Here is a 21,184-nt window from a genome sequence, read left to right as displayed (position 1 = left end):
GCAAAACAAACCCGGGGGGGGGGGGAGCAGTTACACACACAACAGGAAAGTCAGTGAATAGATGACATGTACATTTGTGGTACAGGAAGAGACTCCTAGATCATATGAATTGATGAAGCCAGGCCTGAGTAGACTCAAAGAATGTAAGAACATAAGACGAGCCTGCTGGAAGAGGCCCATCTAGCCTAAAACCCTGTTCTCACAGTGGCAGATACCTTTGGGAAACCCTCAAGCAGAAACTTAGCACAAGAGCACTCTCCCCTCCTATGGTTTCCAGAAACTGGTATTCAGAAGTACCACTGCCTCTGATCATGGAGGCAGAACATAGCCATGTGGATAGTAACCATGGATAGCCATATCCTCTGTGAATTTGTCTATCCTTTTTGGCGGCCACCTCTGCCTCTGGTGAGAGTAAGTTGCACAGTTTAACTATGAGCTGTGTGAAGAAGTACTTTCTTTTTATCTGTCTTGAATCTTTCAGCATTCAGATTCATTGAATGTCCATTAAATTCTAGTGCTAGGAGAGTATGAGAAAAAACCTCTATTCTATCAACTTTCTCCGTGCCATGCATAATTTTACAAATTTCCAATTTTACAAACTTCCATCACGTCTCCTCTAAGTTGTCTTTCCTCTAAACGGAAAAGTTTCAAATGCTGTAACCTTTCCTCATAAGAGCAGATGCATGAGGCGTAACCCCCTGCAATATTGCTTTCCAAAATTCCCATTGGTTAGTTACACCAGGGATGTCTGGATTCTTGTTAAGTCATATGCTTTAGTAACTGTTCAGTGGCCAACTCATTCATGCATGCCACAAAGCAGGAATGTTTCAATGGATCAACTATATATTTAAGGACCTATGGCATGGATAGTGTTGTTGCAGCAAGAGGAGGGCATGGCTTTCCCAGATGGGTAGCTATATCAGTCTGTTAGGGCAAAATCAACCAAGAGTCTTATTGCAAGGTGCTAGTGTGTGGGGTGTGTAGATCGGGGGAGGGGGTAGCACTGCAGCCTAAGGGCCATATATAACTCAGACTACACCTATTGGAATCAATTGACATGACTGACTTAATTGATTTTGATGGGTTTATTCGTAGTATGGCTTAACTGGCGACAGCCCTAACACATTCATCTCGGAGGAAGGGCAGGATATAAGTTTTATAATAAACAAATTTATTATGGCAGAACCATTAATGGACCACAGACAGATGTCCGGTAAAGGATGTCCTGTTGCAAGGGTCAACCAGCAAACACAGTAGAGTGCCAAACCACAAGTAGGTTCTGGAAAGGGTAGGGGGCACTGCCCAAAAGTCATCAGTATGCCATCCTTGAAATACTGTGTCAGTGAAGACTACCCATGAATTGAGGTTTGCCAAGGGAAATCTTCATGGTGTGCAAATTCATGCCATGCACCACCCTGTCTTTAGTGATAGCAATCTTTGATGCTCAAAGGGGTGGGAGGAGGGGGAGGAGGAGAAGGAGGAGCTGCTGCTCAAGATTATATGTGGGAAAATTCCTCCCAGCTCTCAGGGCCCCACTACTGAAGCTCTGGTTGAGGTATTACAAGATAATCTTCCTAAATGTATTGAACCCAGTGAGATTCTTTGCTCCCCCAACTTTTCTAGGAAGACTGTTCCAGAGTTCTACACCACTAATATATATTTTAAAATCCCCTCTGATTGCTTTTCTTTGCAATAAAATTGGGGAGGGAGGAAAGGAGCCTCATCAAGTCAAAGTGAGTATTAAGAGGGAGGCTTTTATCGGTTGTGCTTTAGGGGATAAGAATAATTAGTGACACTATCGCCTCTCTAAATACACAAGTGAAAATGAAGCAGTAAATATAATTAAAGGCTAATGTCTAATTAAATATTTTTAGGAAGCAAGAAAAAAAAAAGAACAACACCCTGATACTTGATGGAATACACCATCTCTTTTAATTGCAGTACCCTGATGGGATCCCATTATTATTTTGTTGCTCGGAACCTTCAAGATTTTCTCGTGTACACTAGCCAAAAAGAAAATTGCTAATTTGGAAGACTGAAGGAAATATAAAACAAGGGAGACACCAACTGTGTCGCAGCTACCCTGTGTCTTTTTGCTAAAGAGCTGTACTGAAATGCGCAGTGGTGCTCTGGGGTGGCAAAGCAGACACGAAAAGGGACATGAGAATTATATGTCTAAATAAATATCAAACCTAGTTTCTGAACCCATTTCCTTGGCTTTACAGCCCTTTCTGAGCACTGAGCATGCTGTGGAAGGGCGAGGCATGACCAAGAGGCAGTGGGGGTTATGCGCCTTTTCATGCCCCCCAGGGATGCATCTCCTTCCCCTTGCTTCAGACTTTGATGTTTGTAGAGAGTGAGCAAGGGCACAGAAACACCCTGCTCTGTCCATTTGGCCCTGTGGCAATGGAGACTGTATCACTGCATGAACTGGGAGACCCTGAGCCAGTCACTGCCTCTCAGCCCAACCTCCCTCACAGGGTTGTTGTGGGGATTAAAGAGGTGAAGAACCACGTATGCCACCTTGAGCTCCTTGGAGGTAAATGGTAGAATAGAAGTGCAACAAACAAACAAAATCCAATACCCACCTTCCATGATGCAGACCGTCAAACAGATGGGCACTTTGCTTAATAACAGCATTCCAAACAATAGTGATAACAAATATTATTATTGATCATTCTGTACTGTAATAATAACGAACATAAAGCAACTAAAACATGCTAAGCACTCTACATATATTAGATCACTCGTAGCCGAGTAAGACTGTCTTCCATAAACACAGTTTTAACAATGACTGTAGAGGTCAATTCTGGATCCACACGTCCCTCCACAGTGGGGGCATTGGTTTCTGGGTGGGAGTTGATCACGGTGTGGATTTGCCAAGCATGTCTTCCTCTTAGCACGTTTCTCCCTTGCATCCTGAGTTCGAGTGTCTTCAAAGCCCATGACACCTTTGGTAAAGGCTGTTCTACAGGCTTGCAGTTTAATAGGCAAGATACAAAAGGAAAAAGGAATGAGCAGGAAAGAAGGAAGGAAGCATTGGAATTGCTTCTCCTTCCTTGACAGATGGATGAGGCTAGAGTGTGCCTCTCTTTAGGGCTGCAGTCCTGGGAAGCCAGCAGTGGCAGCAGAGTGTTCTTTCAGGCAAATTCCCTGCAACTGCTATTTCTCTGATTGATGGATGGGACCAGGCTCATATTCCCTTTTGCCATGATGATCTTTTTGGCAGGCAGGGGGTGCAGCCTCCCAGTAGTGGCCCTTGATGTCCTGGGTGGCAGCAGAGGCCAGAGCATGGTTCCCATTGATTCTGAAGTCTTAGACCAACACGCATATCACATTGTCTTTAAGTAAGTGCTAAGCATGCTGAATTAAGATTGCCAGAAGAAATATCAACAGACTCAGATATGCAGATGACACAACCTTGATGGTGGAAAGTGAGGATAAATTAAAGAACCTTAATGAGAGTGAAAGAGAAGAGTGCAAAATATGGTCTGAAGCTCAACATCAAAAAAACTAAGATGATGGCCACCGGTCCCATCACCTCCTGGCAAATAGAAGGGAAAGAAATGGAGGCAGTGAGAGATTTTACTTTCTTAGGCTCCATGATCACTGCAGATGGTGACAGCAGCCATTAAATTAAAAGACGCCTGCTTCTTGGGAGAAAAGCAATGACAAACCTAGGCAGCATCTTAAAAAGCAGAGACATCACCTTGCCAACAAAGGTCCATATAGTTAAAGCTATGGTTTTCCCAGTAGTAATGTATGGAAGTGAGAGCTAGACCATAAAGAAGGTTGATCGCCGAAGAATTGATGCTTTTGAATTATGGTGCTGGAGGAGACTCTTGAGAGTCCCATGGACTGCAAGAAGATCAGACCTATCCATTCTTAAAGAAATCAGCCCTGAGTGCTCACTGGAAGGACAGATCCTGAAGCTGAAGCTCCAATACTTTGGCCACCACATGAGAAAAGAAGACTCCCTGGAAAAGAACCTGATATTGGGAAAGATTGAGGGCGAAGGGGACGACAGAGGATGAGATGGTTGGACAGTGTTCTCGAAGCTACCAGCATGAGCTTGACCAAACTGCGGGAGGCTGTGGAAGGCAGGAGTGCCTGGCGTGCTCTGATCCATGGGGTCATGAAGAGTCGGACACGACTAAGCAACTAAACAACAACAACAACAAGGGTGCTGAGGGAGGCAAATGCAACCTGAAATCCAGGACATATCAAGGGACTAAAAAATTGCCACAAATGAACTGCAAGGATACTTAAAGGAGAGCAGTGGTGAATAAAATTTCCCACTCCTTCTTAGATGGAAAGGCCATGCTGAATAGTGTCTTTCTTTTATCCTTAATTACAGTTACAAAACATAACCAGGAGTCTTTAAACATGTGCCTTTGACTCTCAGCCTAACTAAATACAATTTACTCTCCCTGACTGAAATATGGTAATGACCTCAAGTTGATTAACTACTGACTAAACTGCAGCCCTACAGAATATCCAGCATGTTGGAGAAAGAACTTGATAGCTTGGTTGCCCACAGGCACACAGAGGTTTTGAAAACTAGGGTTAACATTAATTGAGTCAGAAAATGACCACTAGCCCTTTGAGGCAATATAGACATAATCGTGAGCATTTCATACTGCCTGGACAGGGCTATGTCAGTTACCATTTTATCTGGCACACAAAAAACCCCTAAGTATCTGTGCTGGTCCATAAGGAGAAGGGAACCCTCAAAGCCCAAAGTTCTGTGATACCTTTTTGGGGGACCATCCAAAAAGTCACAGAAATCTGGCAAGCTTTCAGGTTCTCCATAACTCTTCAGACAATATTTTATCTCCTCTTTGCCTGCCTAGGGACCTGTGCATTTCATTTAAGGCATGGGACAGATCCATCCTATAAGCCAGACTTTATTCTCACCCGCCATAGGGAAAGTAGCTATTGCTTCTTTATCCCAGAATCCTAGGTGAGTAACCTGGTATTAGTAGCACCTGGAGTAGGGGTAGGATTTTTACACAGCTTACAATCTCCGTCCTAGAACTGAGTCTACACACTCACCCAATTTCTCATTCTTTCTTTTTGTTTTCCCCATACCACCACCTGATATTTTGTTTAACATATTGCCTGATGAAGAGTTCTGGAGAACTCAAAAGCTTGCCACATTTTTTGGTGACTATTTGGTTGTCCCTAATAAAGGCATTAGTGAATGGTTAATTTTGTGTGGCTCTTCCATGTGCTTTTCTCTGCAGTGAGTTCAGTGGAGAAAGCAACTTGGAAAACACTGCTTCCATCTTGAGGAGGCAAGTAGCACCATGGCCCCAGGCAGCCAAAAGTTAATAGTCGTAGACAAGTGCAAAGGGAAATGCCAAAGCCAGCCTCAGTGGAATGCCGTGATTCACACAAGGAACACAGGAAGCACTTAGGCACACCAAAGCTGCCTTAGACCAGGGGTCAGCAAACTTTTTCAGCAGGGGCCCGGTCCACTGTCCCTCAAACCTTGGGGGGGGGGGACCATTATTTTTTTTTTAGGGGGAATGAATGAATTTCTATGCCCCACAAATAACCCAGAGATGCATTTTAAAGAAAAGCACACATTCTACTCATGTAAAAACATGCTGAATCCCGGACAGTCCGCGGGCCAGATTTAGAAAGTGATTGGGCTGGATCCGGCCCCCGGGCCTAAGTTTGCCTACCCATGCCTTAGACCAAAACAGATAATTAAGCATTGTCTACAATTTCTGCAGTGACTGGCATCAGCTCTCTATCATTTCTCAGACTGGAGGACAAGACTGCCAATGACTACTAGCCATGATGGCTGTGTTTTACTTCTACTGTCGGAGGCAATAGGCCTCTGAATGCCAGTTGCTGGAAATGCAAGTAGGCAGTGTGTTCTTGAGCTCATGTCCTGCTTGCAGGCTTCCCATAGGCTTTGTGGGAATGTTCAGGGATGCAGAAGAGGATATACTGTTTGATTATAGCCTTTCCAACTTGTGTAAACAAGTTCACAATTTAGCAGAGTAACATCCCCCTTTTTAAACTCACAGCGGATGCATATGCCCAGGCTCACTAAAGCCTCTATAATAACTGTTCTGGTATTTTCCCCTTATTCCTTCATAAAAGATAAGACACGACACAGTTTTCTATAAAAGTATAAAAAGAGTTTACTCACTCACATTCTGTTCACAATCAGATCCCAGAAGGCAGACTTAGCTTAGAAAATAACATACACCTGGAAGCTATCTTATAAGAAGAGCCTTTGGCTAAGCTGATGTTGCTTCTTTGACAAAAGTAGCCACAGAGAGAAAGATGGCAGCCAGTCCTATGCTTTTGTTACCTGCACAGGTGAGGCCACGCCCACCTCTAGTCACATGCAGAGGAAGTCTGTCCCAGCCCAGAAGGAAACTGGAAGTTTACCTGCTGGCTGGACAAACATTCCTCCCCATGTGTAAACATGTTCACTCTAGGAATGTTGTGCTTGACTGCCCTTGTGTTCCACATCCCACAGGCTGGTTAGCCATTGTGAGAACAGGATGTTGGACTAGCACTAGATGGATCTTTGTCAGGGGCTTTTTTTTTGCCCCCAGCCAGAACTCACTGGAACTCATTTCCGCTACCATTCAGGAGGGCGTCATTGCCATTATAAGGGAATGAAGGAGGCATTCATTGTGAGTTCTGACACCTCTTTTTCTAGAAAAATAGCACTGGTCATTGGCCTGATTCAGCAGGCTCTTCTTACATTCTTATGGAGCTTTCCACACTCTCACCTAGGGATGCTGAACCTGGCACCTTGTGTATGCAAAGCAAGCACCCTGTAGCTCCACAACTGAGCTACGGCCACACCCAAAGAAGAAAATGCTTCTGAAGATGTGCAAAATACGAACTCTGCCAAGAAATTACAGGCTGGCTACCATCTGGGATGCAAGGTTGCCAGATTTAAAAACAAAACAAAACCGAAAAACAAAACCAATGACACCTTTAGGCAAACAAATGTAATATGGTGTGAGCTTCCAAAGGCAAAAACTACTACTTCATCATCACCTGCAGGGTGTGGCTCTCAAGCAAACTTCAGCTCCAGCAACACATCTCGTTTTAGAAGCAGCGCAGCTGTAGTGAAACAGGAATGCATTGTTCACACTGTCTCTGCCATGGGCTGTCTTTGGGATGAGAAAATACATGTCTTTCTCTCCCTCCTCCTCTTCCTTTCTCTTTAATGGTCAGGAAAAGTTGCCCAGAGTTCCCTGCAAGTACAAAGGCTCTGTGTGGTGTGGTGTGGTGTGGTGTGGGTGTGATAAATATGTGATGGAAAAAACAGATATGAAAAAAACAAGATTCCCTGGCAGCTTGTTCTATTGGCCCTAACAAACCACCAAGTTCTTTGCCTTTTTAGAACTGAAACAAATTTAGAAGGGAGGGGGGAGGTTATCAGATTCTTCTAACAAAAGTCTTCTTGCCAATGTTCAAAGATATAGTATTTATTTGTTTGTTCATTTGTTTATTCGTTTATTCATTTATTAATTTATTTCCACTGTTTTAGGTTGTGGAGGTTCTTACTCTCTTCTTTTAGTGGTTTTCTTAAGACAGGAGTAGCAAAGTGCAAATGTGGCAGATTGATATGGTAGAGCTACATATTTCCTGCATTGCAGTAGATTGGACTAGATGATCCTTAGGGTCCCTTCCAACTCTACAATTCTATTAATCTGTAATTCTATGATAGCGTGAATGTCTTAAAATGAGTTAACTTCTGATTTATTGTTTGAAGAGTACAATGTCCCCCCCACTCCCACCGTTGGATTTCAAAGGTGAGATCTCAAAACTCAAAGGCTTGAATTTCAGATTGCCCTCCCTCTTTTACACTGAGAACCTGGTTCTATAGAATAGGCATTTTATCCATTTTATTTTTCTTGCTGGAATGTCCTTGCCAGTTACGGGTGCGCGCGCGGAATGGGCATGTTAACTTCACCGTGGCTCCCATTAGATGTATGTATGCCTTTGGAGGACAGCGCCTTCCTTGTTTTATATCTTCCCCCGGAACAGCTAGCAGACATCTCCCCTTCGGTCTGCTGTGGCACAGATCTGCCACAAGACTCCAGAAGATGGGGACGGGGAGGGCTGTGTGTGTGTGTGTGTGTGTGTGTGTGTGTGTGTGTGTGTGTGTGATAGGAATGAAAGGCGTCCTCCTGTAAGTCACTCCCAGTCGGGAGCAGATGGCCAGCGGCCGTGAAGTTCCAAAGGGAAATGTAAAGAAGCAGAAGAAGACCCTCAAGCAGCTCATTTCTCCTGTTGGGACCCCCAAGCGCACTTAAGGAAAGACCTTTCTCGACACACTTTTTCCCCCAGGCAGTATCATCTACACTGGGAAAGCACAACAACTAGTTGTTGCAGTTTTAAATCTAGCCACTTTTAAATTGGCGGTCAACTTGCAACAAGCCGGTCTATTGAGTTTTCCATAGGCAAACAACTAGCCCTTCGCCATAGCAATAAAGTGGAACGAAACGGTGGTGGGAAGTCGTAAGCGGTTGGAGTGTACACAGCAAACTTAAACAAGCCAGCTAGCTGTGATTTTAAAGCAGAGAGGAAGGGCTCGTTGCGGGAAGCTCGCGGGCATGCAGATAGGAGGATCTGAGGTTTTCATAGCGCGTTGCTGCTATGCCATATGAGAAGTTCCTTGGATGATGTTTCATTAAGCGAACCACGCTCCGAATGCTTATTTAAATCATACGGTGCATATTTGCGTCCTGTTTGCTTTCATTCCAGTTCTCCAGTTTCTCTTTCCATGTGTATCCTACTCGTTCTTTGGTTAGGGTTTTTTTTTCAGGCAAAGAAACTTGGTTGTTTTTTTATTATTTTTAAAGACATTATTGTTATAGATGCCCCTAATGCTTATTTAAACCACGTGATGCCTATTTGTGTCCTATTTGTTTCCCCTCTAATTTCTTATTCCTTGCTTTTTTTGGTAGAATTTTTCAGCCCCATAATCCTGGTAAACTTTAAAAAAATCATTATTAGTATTATTAGTAATCGTCATCGTGCGCGTCACCATAATCCTGGACCTGTCTCTCCCACAGTTGCTAAAACAAAACAAAAACCCAATATGCGAATATTTCCGGATACCTATAACACTTTTGGCCCTCCCTTCTCCGCCATACCCTCAAATTCAGAAGCACTGATAAATGGCCTCGGGGTTTTATTTGGGCTTTAAGCCGGAAGAGTTATTTATTAGTCTTTCCGTGACCACAATTTGATGTCTCTTAACCAGGCAAATTAATCCCGCGTTTAACAACCCGAACCCCGGAAGGAAGAAAATGACAAGCTGAGACCTGAAGTTAGCCATACTTTCCAAGGGAGGAATGGCTTTTGGTTTTTTTTTAAAAAGTTTTTTAAGAACTCTATTAGTTACACACACACACACACACACACACACACACACACCACTGGGCCACCATATTAATTTCTTTGGGAGAAAGTTCAGCCTGTAGAATGTCATGTAAGAACACCCAAGCAATCGCATTCTGATGACCCGGCAGACCTAACCCAGGGAGAAAGTCCAGCACCTGCCGGGATTCACAGGTTAGGATCGCAGGCCTCCAAAGTTTGATGAGAACGTGGCGTATATCACTGACTCAAAGGGTCGTCATGGTTTCAAGGTTTTGTAAAGGCGTCCATCTAAATAAATAAAACGTCCATGCGGGAAACACGTGTCAAACAGTCCTAGACCTCAGGATGCCAAAATGGGCTCTGGCTTCCAGTCAGGTGAACAGGATGGCAATTACAGGGTTACAGCCGGCTAAGTGTCGCAAAACTAGCCATGTCTACTCAGAAAGTATCATCAACAACAACTGAATTCAATGGGGTGTATTCCAAATGGGATTGGGATTATAGCCTTAATAATTTAATGTAAGTGTTATGTACTTGTGTGTGTGTATTTGCAAACAACATCACTTTCCCTTCCTTCTTTTAAGTCGTTTTTATTTTTTATTTTTCCCCCTCTTTCCTTTTTATTTCTTGGCTTCAGTGGCAGACCTCCACCCTTGGGGTCCTGAAGCTTGAACTGTTATGGGGCCCCTTTCACAACCAGCAGCAAGGTCTGGGTAACCACTGTTATCTTCTTCAGTGGAGTTGTTCAATGACAGATCACCACAACGTTTTTACAAAAATTAACTACTCAGATTTTGAATGAAATTTCTGTACTGGGTTACATCTCATGTCAAAGTCACTGGTGTGAATAAAAAAAATCCTGTGCCTTATAGTTTTTGAGTTACGGGAAGGAGGATGAAAATTAGGGAAATGTTATATACAAATTGGGTCTCCTGGACCCAATTATTTTAAGCAATGTGGACTAAATTAGCTTCTGGGGTCCCGAAGCTTAAGCGTCATTAGTTTCATAGTAGATCCGCCCTTAGTTGTCTTTGTTCCTCTTTGACTCACCCTTTCTTTTCTATCTTCCCAAAATCTCTCGAATATAACTCCAGCAATTCTGTACTTACCCACCCCTCCTTCCCCTTTTCTGTAGTATGGAGCCCATTAAATATATACCCCATAAAGACAGCGTATGAAGCTCCCCCGATCTGACGAGAGCAACTCCATAAATGTGGGGGTGGGGTGGGGACTCTATAATTCATCCCACCCCACCCTTTCAGCTTGAGATATTGCTATCAATTCCTAAAGCCTTTGTGTACACTTCTCCTTTCAGTCGCCCGCTTCCCTTCTTCGGGGTTCTGTTTGATGCGTCATTAAAGGACCATTCGGCTGCTTTCGAGAGTCCATAAATGGATGATTACGAACTTTCCCTTCCATGGGATCGCCTCTTTCCCTAGGCCATGTGTAAATTGACAAAGGAGGAAGAGACTGCAAACCACTCCACGCCTAATAGAATGGGAAGCCCAGGCAAGCAACATTTATTTACTTGTTAGCACATGGAAGACAAGAGTAACCTCCAATCTGACGCCCACGGTCATTTGTTACTTGTCAGGATATTTACTGGTAGTTCAGCCCACGAGGAGAGCACCAGAGGTTTAGAGCAGGCCAAAAGTTCACCTACAGGGCTGGCTTTGGAGGAGAGCAGCGAAGTTTGGTGGCTCTCAGCAAAATTTGCTCGGGAGGGGGAAAAGAGGAGAGGAAGAGAGAGACTCTGAGCCCCTACTCCAAACGAAACGAAAGCAACCCATCTGAAGAAGCATTCAAGATCCCAACGCCTATTTTAGCTGTTTGCACTCTAAATCATATGAGAAACCGCCTCCTTTCAACATTGCCTGTTCTTCTGTTCTAGAATTTGCCAGTCTTAGTAAAAGTGTGGCTGGAGTAAAGTGGTCTTATTGGGAGTCGTTTGCTTGTATGTTTCGATTTTAAAAATGATCCGCAGCAGCGATTAAAAACATCCCATCCTCGCAACAGTAGCTAAATCAAACTCCAGTGACAGCAAACCCAACTGGTAATATAGTTGCTTTTTATGAAATGTAGAAAGCGGAGGGGTGGAGGGTGGGGAGGGCCCAAGGATGGGAATAAATGGATGGATAGCCAGATAACATAAATAACGGGTAGATGGATAGGGTAGATCGAATTTCAATTTCATTTGCTTTTTCCCCCCTCCAACAAAACACAATTGTGTTTCTAACTTTATTTCACAACTCATTAGAATGTTGATTGAATTAAATTGCTCTTTAGCACACTGCTTCCAGACACAAAGGCGATGTGCAAAGCAGAGCTATTTGGATTTAGTTTGTGTAGTTGTTTTTTTAAGAGAAAGCAAAAAGCACTTTAAGCAAACTCCATAAACGTTTAAGTATCTTTTGGGTGATTAATTTTTTTTAAATGAGGAAAAAGAACATTTTCCTTCATAAAGAAGCCTTCCCTCCCTCTCCCTCTCCCCCTCCCTCTGTTTTACGGGATACGTGAGCCTATGGTAGCTGATATGGGGGGTAAAGCGCTCTCTCCCCCCCCCCCCCAGCTAGGAAGAAAAGTTCTAATTATTTTTACCGTCTTATGAACTGGAAGGTGTGTGTGTCTTTTTAACTCACAGAACAGAACTTGAATAGTCCTAACTTTCCCCCCTTCCTTTCCCCAACCCCTTTCTGACACTTCCTTGCCCCCCCCTTCTCTTCCGAAGTCTTTGAGGAGGGTGGGGGGACCTTTTGACGTATCCGTGTTGTTAATCAGATCGATGGGGAAAAGTTTGATTGAAGTTCCTTTGTCATGCAAATGTCAAGGACTTGATGGATGATGGTAGATATCTGACAAACTTCAGGAGGCATTTGTTCATTGGGCTTGATGGCGACCACGTGGTCCAGACCCCCTCTTCCACCCCTCACCCCACCCCCACCTTTCCATCCCACCCCCACCCCCACCCTGAAGGCTTTGGGAAGGAGGGGTGGGGGTATGGGGGGCTCCAGGGCTGGAGATCCGTAGATGGGAAGGCTTCTCTCTCTCTCCCCCTCTCTCCCTCTCTCTTTTTCCTAGTTAACTTTTGACATACTATCTAAAGGTTGTAGGGCAGAAGGGATCCCCGTAAAACAGGCTGACCCTCTTCCATCATTGGCAAAGGAACAATACCTAGAATGAACTTCTTCTTAGACTATGCAATTTGTAACCGTGGGACGAGCGCCTACGCGCCCAAGGACTACCAGCATCTCGACCAAGGGACAACTTCCTTCCCATCTTGCTCAGGTACCTCTCCTTCCTGTGACAGCTATCATCAAGAGGGACGCTTCGGGACGACGGGGGTGGGCGCTGCTGGGCTCAACGCCCACCACCAGCACCACCACCACCACCAGCAGAACTCCAGCTACCCTCCTCCTCTTCCTCCCAACCCTACTGGCCTTGGCATCTCCTTCGCGGGGTCATCCCAGCCATCGGGTACAGGATATTCGGCAGCCCCCAACTGCAGCCCAAGCTTCGCCAACCAGCAGTTCTTCCTCGGCCCCCAGGAGACGGATGGAGGCTACTTCCAGCCCTCGGCCTACCCTGCCAGCGTGGCTCCTTCTTCCTCTTCTTCCTCTTCTTCTAGCCTCGGGAGCTTACCTGACGGTTTCTGCGCCACCCCGGGCCAGTTCCAGCCACACCTCTATGGGCCTGAGCAGGGTGGCTATTTGCAAGGGGCTTTTGGCAACCTTTCCCCGCCCTTACAGGAGAACAAAGACCCGCGGGCTTGCTCGGCCCAGCCATGCCCCATGACTGCCACCACCGGCACGGCCACAACCCAGACCTTTGAATGGATGAAAGTGAAAAGGAACCCTCCTAAAACAGGTAAAGCCCCCTCGGTTCCCTTTTACAAGACGAGGGGAGGCTAGCAGAGGCTGCTTTCCATGTTTCCCCCCTCCACTGGAAGGTGGTTGTTGTCTCCATCATGCCTTACTCCAGAGAATCCCAAGAGCACGTGACTTGCGGAGTCACATGGAGGCAGGATCTGGTCCAGGAAAACAATACTCTTAGGCCCTGCCATCACCAACTTTCCAAACTCTGGCCAGAACGCAAAAACCATAATGGGTTAAGTGAGTGTGTAGAACAGAGGGCGTGGGTGGAAAGGAAACGGATGGTACAATCTGCCTCTGTTTCCAAAGTTGCCCGAGGGGAGAGAGAAGGCCAGCGTTAGCTTTAGGCCCTGAGAGGCAGACGGGGGTTCAAGCTGCAGAATGGTATGTAGTGTAGAAAAGGACGGAATCTACTTTCCTTCCCAGGGATCACCTCCCCATCTGGTTATGGGGCAGGCTTGTTTCATTCATTACGTGATATGTTTATGCCGCTTTTCAGACGGACATTGCCTCTCAGGGCTGCTCACAGCGCTCAGAAAACGTGACACCAGTTCATTTGGTTGGGGTTTCACCCAGCAGATAGAGGCACACATGCGCACGCGCGCAACGAGCTCTTCTAACATTCCGCGGCACTTTCACTCTTCGGTCCATGCCCACGAAAAGTGAATCAGTGTTTCCCCCTCCCCCACGCGCGTGTTATAAAGGCATGTCTGAGCCGAGGCGAGAATGGTGGTCTTGTGGCTGCTTCTTCACACCTGCAATTGGCCGCTGTAGCATCAGTAACAGGGTTACCGCTAAACGCTGCTCCACCAAGTCTCTGCCAGTGAAAATCAGGACTGCCTCATATCATTCACCCACAAGGGTAGAGGAGTCTAGTGGTGGGCATGGCATCCTGAAGATAACTTTCCTACTGCTGTAGTCAGTCAGGGTACGCGCAAAGCCCGCGAGATCCATCCCTGCTAAATGTAGGAACTGGGAAGTGTCCATTGGGTGCGTGTCACGCATAGTACCAGCTAGAGTAGTCCTGGCCTTTCCTATAGAGGCTCAGCCCAGCGCTGGGTTTTTCTGCAGGGCAGCATCCTCTGAGGCTGGGGTGGCCGAGCTTCGCACAATTCCCTTTAGGGTTGCGTTGGAGTTTTTAATTCCTTGGAGGGTAGGGAGGCGCCGTCTCATGGAGGAGTACTCCTTGACGTCTGTGAGCAGCAACCATTCCAAACGAATGGCGCCCACGCAGGAGAATGTCGCCTGAATTACCCCCCAAGTTCCTCGCTTGTTTGTTATGTTTCAGTTTATTCAGCTGGTTTAAAAAGAAAAGAACAAATCTTAGCCATGTAAGAACGACCCCAGTAGATCTGACTGGGGGAAGTCAGAGGAATTTGCAAGCAGGGATAAAAATGAAATTAAGGGAAAGACCAGTCCATTTGGGGGACTGGGAAGCAGGGCCGGCGTTGAGGCGATGGATGGACAGAGGGACGGATAAAGATACCCGGTACAGGGCTTCAGAGTCAGCCCGAGCATCTGTTTCTGACACTTGGCCTCAGCCCTGGAGCAGTGCAGTTAGAAGCGTAGAGAGTGCCCCTGAGCAGGTGCAGAGTATACCCCCCTCCTCACTAACCACAGAGAGTCTTCTCACACCCGGGATGTAGAGGATGGTGTCACAATTTCCCGGCGTGTCTTTTCCTAGCAATTAAGCATTGGCTGGAATGTTTATTGGGAGAGTTTTCTTATCAGGCTGGGTCAGAGCTAGCAGCTGAGTTCACCAGAGTTTATCCCCGGAACCTGTTTAACTTTACGGACCACGTGAAGCAGTAGTTCGGTTGATACGTTTATCCGAAATAAATCCAGTGGGCGAATCACCTGTTTGCCACGCGGTACCCAAGGCAACGCACACACTTGTAACCTAAAACTTGCAAGTGGGTCCCTGCAACAAAATGTTGCACCATTAAGTGCTTCTTGTTCAGAGTTCCAGTCATTCTATTCCGCTCTCTCTCTCTCCTTCGTTGTCCTTCCTTATCTCCCAAAGCCAGTATCCCCGTATCCACTGAACATACCCAGTCCTCATTTGGCTGTTTTTGAGGTTTTTCTCTCCGTTTAGAGTTTTTTGGGGGGGAGTCGGTGATTAAAAATAAATAAATTATTTTCTCCACTAATGCCTACGGACAGAGTTCCCCACCATCCTGGAGACATTGAAAAATAGCTTCTCTGTGTGAACCAGGAAGTGACCTATCTAGACAATGAGATGGTTCTTTCTGCCCTTTATCTCTCTCTGCGTTTCTCTGTCCTCCTGTCCTGTTCCAGCCTCTCCACTCCAGTTGTCAGGTTTTTTTCTACTCAACATTCGGTGCCTTTGAACCATTATGAGAATGGTGTGTGTGTGTGTGTGTGTGTGTGTGTGTGTGTGTGTGTAGGGTTTGCGCATAAGGTTAGTGTGCGCTTTTGGTACTTGTGCAAGTAGCCTGCACTTCTTTCTGCCTTCTTTCTCGAGCGTTGGAATTGCAATTTTGGCAGGAGAACGGATGGCATGGTATTAGTATCAAGATAAAACTATTAAAACTACAAATGATAATAAGCAATAATATTGTTGCCCGCCATAGGCACAGGAGAAGGGCAGTATAGGAGAACGACGAACTGATTTGATGTGTTTCTCTTGTAAGCCGCCTTGGGAGCGGTTGTGGATGAAAGGCGGTGTACAAAAAAGAAGTAAATAAACAGAAACTGTTCAAGGTGGGGGGAACAGGTAAAGTTGTTTTAAAGGGCAATGGCGAATAATGCAAAAGTGTCATCGTGGGCCCCAATTGTCACAACACAATCTTCTAGGATCCTAGACTGGGGTGAAAGAGTAGGAGCCCAGGAGTAAAAAGGACCCTCAGTGGCCCTACTCGTAGAATGTTCCTGAGGAAAAGCCTGCCTTTGAGCATCTGCAGAGTGCACCTATCCCTGACTGCTTGATAACCACAGACCTGTTCCCACAGACCCTGCAGGTGGTGTGGAAACGGGGGGATAATCCAAAGCTCCCCCGCGGGTGGGCGTGTATGTGCTTCTGATTTTAGACCCGAAGGGGCTGCAATTCTAACGCGTGGCTTCCTTGCTTCCTCCCCCCCCCCCCCTTTGCTTTGGCCTTGTGGCTCGTCTCTGAACAGCGACCGTGTCCGACTACGGCTTGGCCGTCCACGCCAGCACCATCCGGACCAACTTCACCACCAAGCAGCTGACGGAGCTGGAGAAGGAATTCCACTTCAGCAAGTACCTGACCCGGGCCAGGCGGGTGGAGATCGCGGCCACCCTGGAGCTCAACGAGACCCAGGTGAAGATCTGGTTCCAAAACAGAAGGATGAAGCAGAAGAAGAGGGAGAAGGAGGGTCTGGCCGGAGCCCCCGCCGCCCTCAGCGGCTCGGCCAAGGAAGCCAGCGAGGCGGCCTCGGACAGATCCAGCAGGTCCTCCACGCCCGACGCTTCGCCCAGTTCCGTGTCCTCTTGAAGGGGAGACACGCGAGGTCCTCCCACCCCCACCCGCACTCGAATATCCTCCCCACCCACAGGCCCCCCTTTAAGGAAATAGCTCCTCCTTGAACAGAAACGCCAGGCCGATGCGCAGGCTGCCTTAAGCCTCGATCGTCACGCGCAAGCACATCACACGTCCATGGAGCAAGCCACCGCACAGGCACGTGTATTCCTAAGCGCGGGCATCTGTGCACACGGACGCCTCGATTGTAGGTGCACACGAACAAGAACCGCGTGTTCAGAAACAAAGAACCGTGTGTTCAGAAACACACCTACAGATCAGCTTCCAAATGACGCACGCATATACTTTCTCTCCCTGGGTATTTTTTTCTGGTGGGGAGGGGTCATAGGAGCCAACTCCTGGCGGGCGGGGGTCTTCGAACCCCCCCCCTTAAAAATATTTGTGCCTCCCCCCAAGTTGATGGGCATTGCCATTCAAATAGTACGCGTGCACTGCGTCATGTGATCGATTATGCGGGGCGGGGCTTACCTGCTCCCGCCCCCTATATTTTATTCAAGTTGGCGCCCTATCTCCGCAGAATCGTTTATGGGCTCGTACCATCGAGAGTTATTGCCTGAGGCAGATTTGCAGCTTTTCCCGCGCCTGCCTGCTCTGACAAACCCTGCATGACAGGTACACGCGTGTTCCTTTGCTGCCTGAAACATCCACGGAGCAGGACCGCAACTCTCACACTCCTCCTTCCTTGGCAATGCGGAGGAACCCATCGCCAGCTATGTATTATTATTCCTTTCTCCCCGCACCCTCTATCAGAGATACAGTACTAAGAACTGGAGATTGGAGAGGAGTGATTCCTAAGGGTAGCCCTTACTCTTTCCCTCTCCGTTATGTGATAGAACCTCGCCCAAGACTAGGATCTGCCCGAAGTGTGCCTGTCTCTTTGAATGCCTACTTCATCAAGACTACTATATCTCAGGGACAGCCGTTTTCCCACCTTCCTTTCCCAAAATTAGGAACCGCACTTTCAGCAAGATTTGAGTGTTTCCGTTTTTGTTTAAGGTTGAGTTGCGGACGCAAGGTGTGTATCTTACTTTTCCAATGGGTAAAACGAGGGTCATATTTCCGCGTTCGTCTCCTCGCTTGTTTCTGACTTTTCCTTAAGCTAACGATTTTTTTTAAATTAAAAAAGTGTGGATATTTAATATAGAACGGAATAAAACACGCGCTCTCTCGCAGCCCAGTGACAATGCCAGAGGCCTTGGAGAAGCAATTCTCCCATTCATCTCCAATGTTGCACTAGAAGAGAACAGGGCCTCTGCCTGCTGATACCCCGAAATAGTTTGGCTACATGGAACTCCTTTCACGCATCAACTGTAGTTTCGCGAAGAGGCTTTCTGACCGTGTGAATGCAGCATTTGCTAAAAGGGAAGCAAGACAGCTGATAGCTACTTATTAACAGCTCTGTTTTTATTTGTCTTTGATGTCAGCACCAAAGTTTTAATGACCATAGTGATGATGATGTTTAATATGTTCGTGGGAATGTGCCTCAGCATCGTATTAATTCACTAGCCTGATGAATGACTCATCTTTTCGCTAAAATGTATTTTTTATTTTTTACTGTGTTTTAGGATATAACAAAATAGGCAGAATGGGGTATTGAACCAACTAAGGTTGGTACCAGAAATATGCCATTCTAAGAGCCTCCTAGAATTCTGCATCAGGCAGAGAAGCCTTCCTTACTTCTGTGACCCATAGGGTTTAGGCAGCGGGAGAGCAAAACCCCAAAATCCATAGACTTACACTTTGTAATTTTCATAGAGGATTTTTAGAACTTGGCTAGAGGATTTATTGAACTTGGCTATCATCTCTTCCAGCTGACAGGAGAGCCAGGTAGCCAAGTAGCTTAGATATAGCCAGCCTTTAGCAGCATGAAGCAGTACATAAGTGTCAAAAGAGGATGTGCTCAACATCTGGGGATTTGCTGTGTGCTTAAATCCCCTGGAAACCAGGAAACACCCTGAACTTTAAATGTGCTTATTAGGAAAGTAAATTCTTTTGGTGGACAGGTCTTACCCTTCAGTCAATGCACCCAGGATTAAGCATATCTGACTAAATTTGGAGGTGGGGGTGGACAACTTCCTGTGCATTTGCCTGTTGCAATGAATGGGAGCTTGGCAAGAGCAGCAGGCCCTATTTCTTTGACTTCAAAATGCAAAGAGGTTCTGATTTGACCATTAGATATGAGGAGTCCTACAAGAAACATCAAAAGTTTGAGAATTTGGGAAGGAACTGAATATTCTCCTCCCTCCCTCCTACAAACAGCCCAACTCTTTTCACATTTACCATGAAACAAGTCCCACTGAATTTAATGGGATTTACCCTCTAGTAAGTGACTTCAGGAATTCAGGTGACTTCAGTAAGTCACTAGTAAGACTAGTAAGTGACTTCAGGACTTCAGGGACCCGGGTGGCGCTGTGGGTTAAACCACAGAGCCTAGGACTTGCCAATCAGAAGGTCGGTGGTTCGAATCCCCGCAACGGGGTGACCTCCCGTTGCTCAGTCCCTGCTCCTGCCAACCTAGCAGTTCGGAAGCACGTCAAAGTGCAAGTAGATAAATAGGTACCGCTCCAGCAGGAAGATAAACGGCATTTCCGTGCACTGCTCTGGTTCGCCAAAGCGGCTTAGACATGCTGGCCACATACCACGGAAGCTGTATGAGGACAAACGCCGGCTCCCTCAGCCTGAAAGGGAGATGAGCGCCGCAACCCCAGGGTTGGTCACGACTGGACCTAATGGTCAGGGGTCCCTTTACCTTTACCTTTAAGTGACTTCAGGAATGCAGCCTTATTAGTTCTCTCCCTCCCTCTATCTCTCCCTGGGCTATGACTTATGGGGTAGTAGTATACAAGGACCTTGGAGAACATCTTTAGACTCAGGGAATGCTTTACTTGCATGCACAAAGCTGGGAATAGGCAGGCTAATATTTCAGGCCAAAGGAAACGGTCATCCTGGCAGTAGGGATGGGCAACTTTTCTTTCCGTTTCAGTTTCTCTCAGTTCCTGTTTTTCACCAGTCCTAAATTTTCCACATCAGTGTGTGTGTATCCTCATGATAATCCATCAGTATTTTAGTGTTAATTTCTCCTAATAGAAAAATACACATTTGCAGGTTTGCAAGTAATATAATGCCCTAATATAATGCATTTTGCATGCCCCCCATATATGTATTATTTAAATGCACACTTTAGTATATGCATTTTTGGGGTACGCATTATTTGGCATAGCAAAAAAATCAGAGAAATGTGAATGTTGAAAGATGGCTGTGTTTCAGTTTGTGCATTGTTTTGGAAAGTATGGCTTTGATAGGTTGACTATTAATGTCTCCCCCATCCCTACCAGGCAGGCAGGCAGGAACCTCCTGGCCTCTTTGCTTTTAGAGATTCTCCTCTAGGGCTTGGCTGCTAACTCAGAGGAAAACACTTCAACTAGTAACTTCTAAAAGAGTTCCAAAATTATTTTTAAAAAGAGAAAGAGAGAGAATGTCTTGGTTTGACACATTTAAGGACTTGTTTGCATGGAACTGAATTTTGACCGATATCTAATTGCTAAACTTTACTAACAATTTATCCTATATTTATTATTCCTTCCCATAGAATGAACCCCAAACCCCCTCCCTATGATTGTAGGGCAACCTGGGACAGACAGTGCAAGCTTTTCCAGTTTCACTAACATTAGCCCTAGAGCAAAACTTTTAAAAAGCAGAAACTTTGTTGTTGTTGTTATTATTATTATTAATTATTATTATTATTTAGATTTTTAATGGAATCTAGTGTTTTAAGCTGGATCTGGAGACATTGTCTCCTCCTTGTGCTTTATATCTTGAACCGAAACTACCTCAACCTAAATAAAGTATAAATTTTCCCAAGTTTCTTGAACACTTGGTTTGGCCGTCTTTTCCTCTCTTGCCCCCTGCCCTTTGATATAACACAAACATTTGCAGGGCGATTATACTTCCACTGTGTAGTGTGTCCAGTATGGTTGCCTCACCTTAAAAGGGATGCCGTAGAACTGGAGAAGGTTCAGAAAAGAGCCAGCAAAATGGTCAAGGCATTGGAGGAACTACCTGAAGAGGAAAGATTTGAGGCAATATAATTCAGAGATAAGGTGAGTAAGGGGGAACACAACAGAGGTGTACAGAATTATACATGGTATGAATGAAAAGAATAGAAAAAAGTTGTTTTCCCTCTCTCCTAATACAGTCATACCTGGGGTTTTTGAAAAGCCAAGTTCTCAAACGTTTTGGCTCCCGAATGCCACAAACCTGGAAGTGACTGTTAAAGTTTGCGAACTATTTTTGGAAGCCAAACATCCAATCACTGGCAGAGGAACGGGGGTGCGGAGGGAGCGGGCCGCCCCCAGCACCACTATTCTGGTAGGGTGCCATCGCAGAAGCCCCCCCAGACACACGCCACACACCCCCTCGC

At 45.9% G+C, this 21,184-nt stretch overlaps 1 protein-coding gene across 1 annotated transcript; it reads left to right on the top strand.

The window, feature by feature from the left end:
* The first annotated feature begins 12,351 nt into the window (after positions 1-12,351).
* HOXB1 (homeobox B1) lies at positions 12,352-20,635 on the top strand. Its single transcript, XM_028702627.2, has 2 exons — positions 12,352-13,236; positions 16,382-20,635. Exons 1-2 carry the CDS (start codon positions 12,549-12,551, stop codon positions 16,717-16,719), a joined length of 1,026 nt encoding a protein of 341 aa, XP_028558460.2. The 5' UTR covers positions 12,352-12,548; the 3' UTR covers positions 16,720-20,635.
* The last annotated feature ends 549 nt before the right edge of the window (positions 20,636-21,184 follow it).

The sequence above is a fragment of the Podarcis muralis genome, chromosome 13 (genome assembly GCF_964188315.1).
Source record: "Podarcis muralis chromosome 13, rPodMur119.hap1.1, whole genome shotgun sequence".
Lineage (NCBI taxonomy): Eukaryota > Metazoa > Chordata > Lepidosauria > Squamata > Lacertidae > Podarcis > Podarcis muralis.
Note: the sequence above shows the minus strand (reverse complement) of the source record. Positions and strands in the feature narration are given on the sequence as shown.